The 11,671-nt window shown below is 37.7% G+C and overlaps 1 protein-coding gene across 1 annotated transcript in view; it reads right to left on the minus strand.

The window, feature by feature from the left end:
* Positions 1 to 8,766, minus strand: part of LOC141145986 (ATP-binding cassette sub-family A member 13-like) — a 142,336-nt gene extending 133,570 nt beyond the window's left edge. The window contains exons 1-2 of the mRNA XM_073632771.1: positions 8,755 to 8,766; positions 6,139 to 6,285 (exon numbers count right to left, since the gene is read on the minus strand). Of these exons, the coding sequence (XP_073488872.1) occupies positions 6,139 to 6,285; positions 8,755 to 8,766 (159 nt within the window). The remainder of the gene's footprint in view (positions 1 to 6,138; positions 6,286 to 8,754) is intronic.
* Positions 8,767 to 11,671: the final 2,905 nt, after the last annotated feature.

Genomic DNA, 11,671 nt, shown 5'->3' on the forward strand with positions numbered 1-11,671 from the left:
ATATAATATATATATATTATATTTTATTCTGTTCTGTTCTATTGTTTTTCTAGTCTATTCTTTTCTATTCAAATTCAAATTCATTCTATACGAAATTCGAATTTCAGAAGCCATCTTCCGAAATTCGAATTTCGTATAGAATGAATTCAAATTCGAATAGAAATGTTTAGAATAGAATAAAAAAGAATAGCATAGAAAAAAATATATATATTATATTTTATTCTCTTCTGTTCTATTGTTTTTCTAGTCTATTCTATTTCTATTCTAATCTTTTCTATTCAAATTCGAATTCATTCTATACGAAATTCTAATTTTAGAAGCCATCTTCCGAAATTCGAATTTCGCATAGAATTAATTCAAATTCGAATAGAAAAGTTTAGAATAGAATAGAAAAGAATAGCATAGAAAAACAATGGAACAGAATAGAAAAAAAATATAATATATATATTTAACCATCTTCCAAAATTGGAATTTGGTACAGAATGAATTTGAATTCAAATAGAAAAGCTTAGAATACAATAAATTATATTTTTTTTTCTATTCTGATCTATTGTTTTTCTATGCTATTCTTTTATACTTTCTATTCTATCCTAATCTTTTCTATTGGAATTTGATTTCATTCTATACGAATTTCAAATTTCGCAAAATGGTTATATATAGTTTACTTTTTCAAATTCAGTTATTGTTTTTTTCGAATTTGATAGTTTTTTTCGAATGTGGTAGAAATTTTTCGAATTTGACAGTTTTTTTCGAATGTAGTAGAATTTTTTCGAATTTGACAGTTTTTTTCGAATGTGGTAGAATTTTTTCGAATTTGATAGTTTTTTCAAATGTAGTAAGAATTTTTTCGAATTTGACAGTTTTTTTCGAATGTGGTAGAAATTTTTCGAATTTGACAGTTTTTTTCGAATGTGGTAGAATTTTTTCGAATTTGACAGTTTTTTTCGAATGTGGTAGAATTTTTTCGAATTTGATAGTTTTTTCAAATGTAGTAAGAATTTTTTCGAATTTGACAGTTTTTTTCGAATGTGGTAGAAATTTTTCGAATTTGACAGTTTTTTTCGAATGTGGTAGAATTTTTTCGAATTTGACAGTTTTTTTCGAATGTGGTAGAATTTTTTCGAATTTGATAGTTTTTTCAAATGTAGTAAGAATTTTTTCGAATTTGACAGTTTTTTTCGAATGTGGTAGAATTTTTTCGAATTTGATAGTTTTTTCAAATGTAGTAAGAATTTTTTCGAATTTGATAGTTTTTTTCGAATGTGGTAGAAATTTTTCGAATTTGACAGTTTTTTTCGAATGTGGTAGAATTTTTTCGAATTTGATAGTTTTTTTCGAATGTGGTGGAATTTTTTCGAATTTGATAGTTTTTTCCGAATGTGGTAGAATTTTTTCGAATTTGACAGTTTTTTTCGAATGTGGTAGAATTTTTTCGAATTTGATAGTTTTTTTCGAATGTGGTGGAATTTTTTCGAATTTGACAGTTTTTTTCGAATGTGTTAGAATTTTTTCGAATTTGATAGTTTTTTTCGAATACGGTCAAATTTTTTCGAATGCGGTCGAATTTTTTCGAATGCGGTCGAATTTTTTCGAATTCGAATACGAAACGAAACGAATTCCGAAAACGAATGTAATGAATGCAACGAATTTAACTAAACGAATTAAGTTAAATAACGAATCGAAACGAAACGAAACTAAACGAATTTTTTCATCCTGCACATGTCTAGCAGGGAACATTTTATGTCCAACTTTCACATTGCAGAACCATGTCCATTTATGGTGGCATATTCCTATTCTAAATAAGTTACACAAATACAGGGAAGGACTTCAACTATTGCTGAAACAACCAGACAGGCACACTACAATACTTTGCAATTATGCATTTCATATATAACCCTATGCTTACGTTTAAGAATTGTTTGTAACACAGCTCAGTGTACAGATCAGTGGCGGCTGGTGCTCCATTTTTTTAGGGGGGCGCAAACAAAATCCCAACCAACCCCCCCCCCCTTGACGTCACTCGCCCGTGATGGGGCCTATAGACACACAGAGGGATAGAATGGATAAGATAGATAGATAGATAGATAGATAGATAGATAGATAGATAGATAGATAGATAGATAGATAGATAGATAGATAGATAGATAGAGAGAGATAGATAGAGAGAGATGCATGCAGTTAGATAGATAGATAGATAGATAGATAGATAGATAGATAGATAGATAGATAGATAGATAGATAGATAGATAGAGAGAGATGCATGCAGTTATATAGATAGATAGATAGATAGATAGATAGATAGATAGATAGATAGATAGATAGATAGATAGATAGATAGATAGATAGATAGATAGATAGATAGATAGATAGAGAGAGATGCATGCAGTTATATAGATAGATAGATAGATAGATAGATAGATAGATAGATAGATAGATAGATAGATAGATAGATAGATAGATAGATAGATAGATAGATAGATAGATAGATAGATAGATAGATAGATAGATAGATAGATAGATAGATAGATAGATAGATAGATAGATAGATAGATAGATAGATAGATAGATAGATAGATAGTTATACAGATAGGAGAGAAAGAGAGAGATGAGATGAGATGATAGAATGCACAGCATGACTCTAGGACGCAGTGCTGGGAGCCCCCATGATATACACATACAGCAGATGTGTAATGAAGGCTCCAGCACATTTGTCGGGTGAAGGGCTGGAGCAGAGATTGATTCCTGGCAGGGCAGAGGTGAAGCACAGCTCCCTCCACCCTCCGATCAGACTGAGAAGAATATAACACGGTGGACAGACAGGCTGTCAGTGACACAGTACCTTGTCTTCTCCATTCACACAGAGCTGGCCCGAAACAGGAAGTGACATGCCGCCGGGAGACAGCACCGCCCAGACATGAAGACACAAAGGAGAATGGCCCAATCAGCGTGTAGAGGCGCACTGCATAGCGCCACAGGGCATCAAAAAACCCAGCAAATGAAGCGTCTTGCCTGCAATCACGGGATTGCATTGGCATGACGCTTCCATAGTGCACCGTGTCCGGCGCCCGCCCGGAACACAGTGCACTTAAAGGAAGTTTTTTTTTTTAACCACTTAACAACCGGCCCATAGCCAAATGACGGTTGCTTAACTCTGGGAGGATGTACTATGACGTCCTCCCAGAATTCCCCTCTCGCACGCCCCCTGGGGCGCGCACCTGAACACATCCGTGACCGCCAGGTCCAGAGGACCGGGGCATCACGGATCCCGGTAAATGACGGCGCGATCACATGTAAACAGACCGGCGTCATCTGATGACGCCGGTTCCTCTCCTCCCCTCCTGTGTACCAATCGGTACACTGTGAGCGGAGAGGGGGATGGATGGATGGCTGCAGCGCTGTGGGCTGGATGTGTAGTGCCCACAGAGCTGCACAGTGACATCCAGCCATCCATCCATCCATGCTCAGCCATCCCTACTACTCTGCAATGCTGTGCATTACTCTGCAAAGCCCCACATTACCCTGGAATACCCCACATTACTCTGCAATACCCCCACAATACTCTGCAAAGCCCCACATTACCCTGCAATACCCCGCCATACCCCGCCATACTCCGCAATACTCCGCCATACTCCGCAATACCCCGCCATACTCCGCAATACTCTGCAATACCCCTCCATACCCAGCCATGCTGAGCCATGCTCGGCTGTACTCGGCCTCTGTATGTGGCCAGGCTGTGGAAGTCTCACACATGTGGTATTGCCGTACTCAGGAGGAGTAGGAGAATCTATTTTGGGGTGTCATTTTTGGTATGTACATGTTATGTGGTAGAAATATTGTATAAATGGACAACTTTGTGTTAAAAAAAAAAAAAATGCGTTTTAACCACTTCCCGCCCGCCGGCCGTCATACAACGTCCTTGAATTTGTGCGGGGATATCTGAATGATGCCTGCAGCTACAGGCATCATTCAGATATCAGCTTTTTCAGCCGGCGATTCCCTACACTATGAGAATGATCATAGCGGCTGTTCCACTGCTTGATCGCTCTTGCGGGAGGCGAGAGGGGATGCCCCCCCTCCCGCGCTTCTACCGACTCACTGCTACGATCGAAGCCAGGATCATTTTTTTTTTTTTTTTTATTTCAGGCTTCCCAGCCTAGAGGTGAGATGTGGGGTCTTATTGACCCCATATCTCACTGTAAAGAGGATCTGTCATGCCATATTCCTATTACAAGGATCGCTCTGCAATCGGTAGAGCGAGAGCAATAATTTTGGCCCTAGACCTCCTCTGTAACTCAAAACATGTAACCAGTAAAAAAATTTAAAGCGTCGCCTATGGGGATTTTTGAGTAGCAAAGTTTGGCGCCATTCCACAAGTGCGTGCAATTTTGAAAGGTGACATGTTGGGTATCTATTTACTCGGCGTAACTTCATCTTTCACATTATGCAAAAACATTGGGCTAACTTTACTGTTTTGGTTTTTGTAAAGCACAAAACAGTTGTTTTTAAAAAAAAAAGCGTTAAAAAAATTGCTGCGCAAATACCGTGCGAGATAAAAAGTTGCAATCACCGCCATTGTATTCTCTAGGGTCTTTGCTAAAAAAACATATATAATGTTTTGGGGTTCTATGTAATTTTCTAGCTAATAAATGATGATTTTTACATGTAGGAGAGAAATGTCAGAATTGGCCTGGGCACTCCAGAACGCCTGAAGGTGCTCCCCTGCATGTTGGGCCTCTGTATGTGGCCACGCTATGTAAAAGTCTGACACATGTGATATCACCGTACTCGGGAGTAATAGTAGAATGTGTTTTGGTGTGTAATTTGTGGTATGCATATGCGGTGTGTGAGAAATAACCTGCTAATATGACAATTTTGTGGGAAAAAAAAAGTAAAAAAAAAACCTTGATTTTGCAAAGAATTGTGGGAAAAAATGACAACTTCGAAAAACTCACCATGCATCTTTCTAAATACCTTGGAATGTCTTCTTTCCAAAAAGGGGTAATTTGGGGGGTATTTGTACTTTTCTGGCATGTTAGGGTCTCAAGAAATTAGATAGGCCGTCAATACTTCAGGTGTGATCAATTTTCAGATATTCGCACCATAGCTTTTGGACTCTATAACTTTCGCAAAGACCAAATAATATCCACTGATTTGGGTTATTTTTACCAAAGATATGTAGCGGTATAAACTTTGGCCAAAATATATGAAGAAAAATTACTAATTTGCAAAATATTATAACAGAAATGAAGAAAAATGTATCTTTTTACAGATTTTTCGGTCTTTTTTCTTTTATAGCGCAAAAAATAAAGAACCCAGCGGTGATTAAATACCACCAAAAGAAAGCTCTATTTGTGTGAAAGAAAGGACAAAAATTTCATATAGATACAGTGTTGCATGACTGAGTAATTGTCATTCAAATTGTGAGAGCACCAAAAGCTGAAAATTGGTCTGGTTAGGAAGGGGGTTTAAGTGCCCAGTTGTCAAGTGGTTAAAGGGACATTTTTTTTTTTTTTTTAGGGGGAGAGGGGGGGCGGCGCCAATGCTCCCCCTATGGACAGGCCGCCACAGATATAAGTGCAAATTATAGCACTGCTTTTGAACCAACCCTAATGGGAAAATATGTGCAGTATGTAAGCAACATTATACATGCAATTTGCTCAATGCTGTAAAAGTTTATTCTAAATATTTGTGGAACTAGTAGGCTGAGTTACTCTATAGTCCTAGCTTTATACTTACCAAGATTTAATCTTCTTCCATAAATTAGCTTTTTAACAGAGCCATAATTATTTGTAGTTGATGTAGCCAGTTTTAACCCAGAAATTGAAGCACAAATGGTTTACTACCCATGAAAGACAACACATAGGGAAAGTAACTCTGTCATCTACTAAAAACCTAAATTATATTTAAAAAAAAGGAATAAACTAAATGAAACTGAAATAAGTTCACTTTTTATTTATGTTTGTATACTGGGCAAATCTTTTCAGGATTGTCTACATGTTAGGGGATACATGAAATTGATATCTATACTACTGGATAGTACTATTAGGATATACCATAAGTGCAACAGTAATATGTACAGTTATTTGAGTATGAACACTTTTTTTTATTGTAGTTAAAGAAAAGACAACACTGACTTACCTGCTGAAAACTTGTAATCACTGATATGTTTTGCAATATTTTATTAGACACAAAAACTTGTTGATATTTGTCAAAAAATATAACAACTTTAGAGATATAGTTTAGAAAAATATTTAACATAGTCTCAATTTCTGGAGGTATACTGATCTGCAATTGGAAAATTATAAAATAATACATAGTTTCATTAATTTTTATCGGAAATGCAAATATTAATAAACTTAAAGTATAATTAAAGGCATTATTAAATGATTTAGATAGAGTGATGAAAAGTTAGAACCACTGCCAGGTTTTTATTGCTGTTTGTGTGTCCCCATTGCGGTGATGTACTCTCTTTATTGTCCTTAATACCAATGTTTCCAGGGACATTTCAGCGGCACTGCCCATTCATTAATACCAATGTTTCCAGGGACATTTCAGTGGCGCTGCCCATTCATTAATACCAATGTTTCCAGGGACACTTCAGCGGCGCTGCCCATTGATTTCAATGGGCAGGGGCGCTGTAGGAGCGGTGTATAAGATGACTCAAAGATGCTGCTTGCAGGACTTTTTTTAGCGTCCTGCCAGCGAAATGCTCCAGTGTAAAAGCACTCTGGCTTTCACACTGGAGTGACAGGGGAGGCGCTTTACAGGCGCTTTGCAGGTGCTATTTTTAGCGCTTGTAAAGCGCCTCAGTGTGAAAGCAGACTTAGGTAATGTAAAAATGACTATACAATTAAACGATTTGTAAAATTATCAATTACGTAACAAAATGTAATTTTTTAAACATCTGTGAAAGGCCCAAACAAGTACATTATAAATTATCTCTAGGTATAATGTTGCTAATACCATTTACGTGCATGCATGTAAAAAAAATTCAGTAGCTTTTTAACATCTATTTCATATATTCATATACAGTCATCTATAAAAAAATGAATGGAGCCTTAGAGCAAACTGGTACTTTACCCATGCAAGAAAATGGCACATTTTTCTTTAATCCCCAGCCACATAGGCTAATTCGCAGATGGGTTACATCATTCCCTGAATATGGCTGTTAGCATCACTATTCTGCCTTTGTCCTTATATAGCTGATGATGACTCAGGGAGTTGTCTTTCGGCTATAGGTAATGTTGGGATCGGTTGTGTGTGTCTTAGGATGTTGGGTCTTGATGAGTCAGCAGAAAACGGGCATCATAATCGATGATGGATTTGCAATGAAGGCCTTTTTTTGTAATTTTTATTTTATTTAAATAAGGACTTGTCAAACATTTTGATGTCTTATTTCTATGCTACATTTTTTTTTGTGAACGCATAGGGTACTATATACCCCTTACTCTTTCACATGGAGGGCATGAATCCAGTGGCCCCTTATTATTAACAGGACCTCCAGTTTATGATAAGCCCTCAGCCCATAGATCTCCACAACCACCGGTCAGGGTTGTGGGGAAGAGGCCCTTTCCTCATCAACATGATGTCCCCCTGGCAAGGTATGTTCACATGCTTAGGGCATATGGCCTGGCATGGTTCAAGAGGAGGGGTGCACACTGCCCCCCACCATTTCCTGGTCAGCCTGGCTGCATGCTCGAATTAAGAGGCTGTCATAGATTTTTAGGGGGACTTCACACTTTTTTCTTGTTTTTTTCATTTTTTTGTGTAGAGATCCCCATTAAATCCATACAGACTCTTCCTGGGGGACCTTATGCATATTTGGGGGAGGGAGTTGCATGAATTCATACCAGTCTCAAAAAGTCTTGTATGTATTTTGGTAGATGCACCATGCAATTTTTCATTCATGTTGTACAACGTGCTACAGCAAAAATGACATTTACAAAGAAAAATAGCACACAGACCCCTTCAAAGGTCCCCTAAAATATATAGCAGACCCTTACTGGGCTCTGTGTGCATTTTTATTTAATAAATTGAGAAGCAGCAACAAAATGTAATTTACTGGCAATTTTAAACACTTTTTTCCCTTGTAAATGTCAGTGCTGCTGCAGCACTTTCTGTACACCAGAGATGCACCCCATTTACAGGCCAGAATAGGGCACCACCCCCACTCCACCCCCCAAGTTTGTTATTTAAAGGAATTGGGCCTCTTTATTGTTTCAATGTAAGCATTTAAAAAAATATTTTGCATTGGTACATGTTTGCCAGGGCAGTGCCCTCCCTGCTTTGTAAACCCAGATAGTAGGCATTTTTATTTGGCTCCCATTGATTTCAATGAGGTTCGGGTTCAGCATCCAAACTCCTTTGAAGTTTGCCAAACCCTGTCTGAATCGAACCCATGGCAGTTCAGCTCATTCCTATTCAGAAATAAATACATTGCATTTCAATAATAATTTATTTATGTATTTTTCTATAATTTACAATAGAAAACTACCCCTTAAAAGGTTTGTTCACATTTGCTTTGATCTCTGATGAGTGATCATTCAGATCAATCTTTAGAGACCATTTGACAGGCGATATCAGCCAATTCGTCCACAAAAGTCAGGAATCTGTCTTACAGAGAAGAACTTATATATTTATTTATCTATATAGCTTTAGTAACTTGTTAATTATTAAATTATATCAGCCTCCACAAAACTGCAATATTGAATTTCACACTACACTGTATTTAGTTGCTGAAGTCCCGTGTCTTACCTTGTACACCATTTTTCTAAAGTTCATGCTCTGAATGAAAAGTACAATAATTTGATATAGTTTCATGGGTGACATATCACACAGTTCTTTCTTTACTATAGAAGCTTCCTCTTCAGTTGTAAACTGAAGAAAGAGACTTAAGACATCCTCAGTGCAGTTTCCAGTCAGTGAGAAGGTAATGGCTGTGAAAAAATACTGAAAAAAATATTGTTCATTTTAAACAATGAATTTAATGCTATTCCAGTTTACATGCGGTTATGTAAATACATGCATCAAAACATGCTTACTCAAGTTCTCAACTATATTTCATACAATAAACACTAAGTACAACTTTAAAAAATGTATAAACTGCAAAAATTAAAAAGAAAATGTTAGATGCTTGCATTTTAATGGCAGGTCTCATAGACATCTGTCAGAGCCGCATCATGTATGAAGTGTGGGAAACAACATTTGGTAGAGGTAAGAATTTATTTGCAAATTTGTCTGGCGACTTTGGATAACACTTGAGGTAATTTATGAGCACAAATATTGTTTAAACAACAACAATGAATGTCTTCTTTTTTCAGTATCTATGGTAGTAGACTCTCAGTGCATCACTTCTAAGGTCTGCATGTCATAAGCCAGTTTGAAATGACTCCAACCAGTATCTAGGATTTGTTTGTTTGTTCTTGTTTTTTTCTATAAAGAATGTAATACAGGGGGTGGGAATATCCAAAGAGTGAGTAATAACAGATACAAGAAATATGGCAAAAACATACTATATCTCCACTGGAGTCCTCAGAAATTCAGGAAATTCTGTATACCACTTTTAGGTGAACTGACCCTATCACAAATAATGTCACCTATTAGTTTAACCTGGCAACACTATTAAATAGTACTCAAGACAAGTGGCTTTCTGCATTTTCAACAAAGATTGGGATGGTGCTGAACTTGAGATGGTGCTGAAATAGGCATATCATCTGCCTGACTGTGCAATGTGGCAACTGTGAATGGAAAAATGACTGGCTGAATAGAATACCAAATCATTTGGCAAAACATTTTACATACAGTATATGTAGTTCAACAATGTAGTTAGAAGTTTGTTGAGGCTTGCCTTCACTATAGCTATTTGAATCTGGATGTAAGAATTGACACTCATAAATATGAGTACTTATTGCTGCCTTTCAGGAAAAAAGTTTACCTCAAATCCTTGAAATCGCATCCCATCCTTAAAGGAAAAGTTCATCCTTTAAACATATCTCATGTTACACCCATATTTAGGGTGCAGCATGTAACATGTTCACCACCACTCCCCCACCAATCTCATTCCTTCTTCCCTGTGACCGCAGTCAAGGGTTCTTCTCCCCAACAGCCACTGTCATTTTAAAATGAGCATGGCTGTGTGGCGCTCTGCTTGCACAGTTACGTCATTCATTAACAGCAATATGTGAATAAATGAACTACAAGTCCCATCTGCCACCACAGCAGATGGACTTCTAATATCAATGGATTGTGAGCGTACTGATCAGTGTGTCCATAGTCCATTCACACTCCCTCCAGCTTTCAATTTGAAAGCCCGTAGAGAGGTAGGGGTAGAAAGCTGGAGAGAGGGTGTACAGGAGCCTGACTTTGTATCCATCATCCACTGGGCAAAGCTATAATAATTTGCAGTCTACTGCATCTTTGCTTGTTCAATATCTGTATAGGTTTTCAATAAAATTGCAAAAGTCTACACAACTACCAGTGGTTCATTTAACAAGCCAAAGTGCATATAATGCACCAGAATAAGTTGGAGTAACCAGGAACCATACTGTAGGACTGGCACTAGTTGGCTATTTTGACAGTTACTAAGCGCAAACATAAACAAAATAACATTTGTGGCCAACATTAGTAAATAATAGCATAATCAATGGAATGAAGATGTAGAATGCGGTAAGCCAGATCACATTTCAAGGTTGGTCTTACATAACCATCAGGAGGACATAGGATAATGAAAGAGTAATTATAGCAGAAGGGGATAAGAAACAGTGGGAAAAATAGGAAAAAGATGGTAAAGAATGGGAGCACTAGGGAGAAAAAAGGGTCAAGATCCGGGGGTTGGGTGGACATTAGTGGGGGATTGATGGCACAAGGCCAGGCATTGGCAGATCCTGCATCTTTAATTAAAAAAGCAACCCCAGTTGCAATGTTCACTCTATCTCTACTGTCCCTTCCAAACTCTCTCATTGAATCAGGGATCAAGGATCTCTCTTTTTCTGGGGTAAATGACACCCAGCATCATTCCTGTAAGCTCACAGAAGAATGCTGCAGAGAATGACTCAATGTCATTAAGATTTGCCCAATCTCTGCAGCATACAGGATCTGCCCACCACCAAAGAGAATGGAGAGGACCCGTGACATCACACAACCAAGACACCTGGAAATAGGGTATGTATACATTTTTTTTTTCTTTTAAAGACTCAGAGAGGATTCTGTAATGGGTGAGAGTGGGCCAATAGGAAAATGTAGGAGGAGAGAGGTTTTAGACCAGTGTACAATATTACCTAAAACTTCCAAATGAAGGCAGTTCAAAATTCAAGGCATCAAATCAGCAACAAACTCATCTGAAAGTATGTGCAGGCACCCTTTTGTGTCTGCATTGTAGAGCTGGAACAGGTTATGTTTGCATTGCATGTTTACAATGCGGGATTAATTTTATCTTGGGTCCTGGGTTTTTTTCAATTCATACCCTCACTAGTTTATGTCAGGCCACCAGAGTCCAGGTGACAGATGCATCCCGTTGGGGTATGTAGTGCACCGCAAGGTAGTGGAACCTACGGCTGACTGCTGCGGATGGCGATCTAGGTAATACAGGAGAGCAAGTACTCTGTAGTACCAACACGATTACACAGGGAGCTAGAGCATGAGATTTCCCAGGGCGCGGAATCTAAGAGCCAGT

This window comes from Aquarana catesbeiana, linkage group LG05, assembly GCF_042186555.1.
Source record: "Aquarana catesbeiana isolate 2022-GZ linkage group LG05, ASM4218655v1, whole genome shotgun sequence".
NCBI lineage: Eukaryota > Metazoa > Chordata > Amphibia > Anura > Ranidae > Aquarana > Aquarana catesbeiana.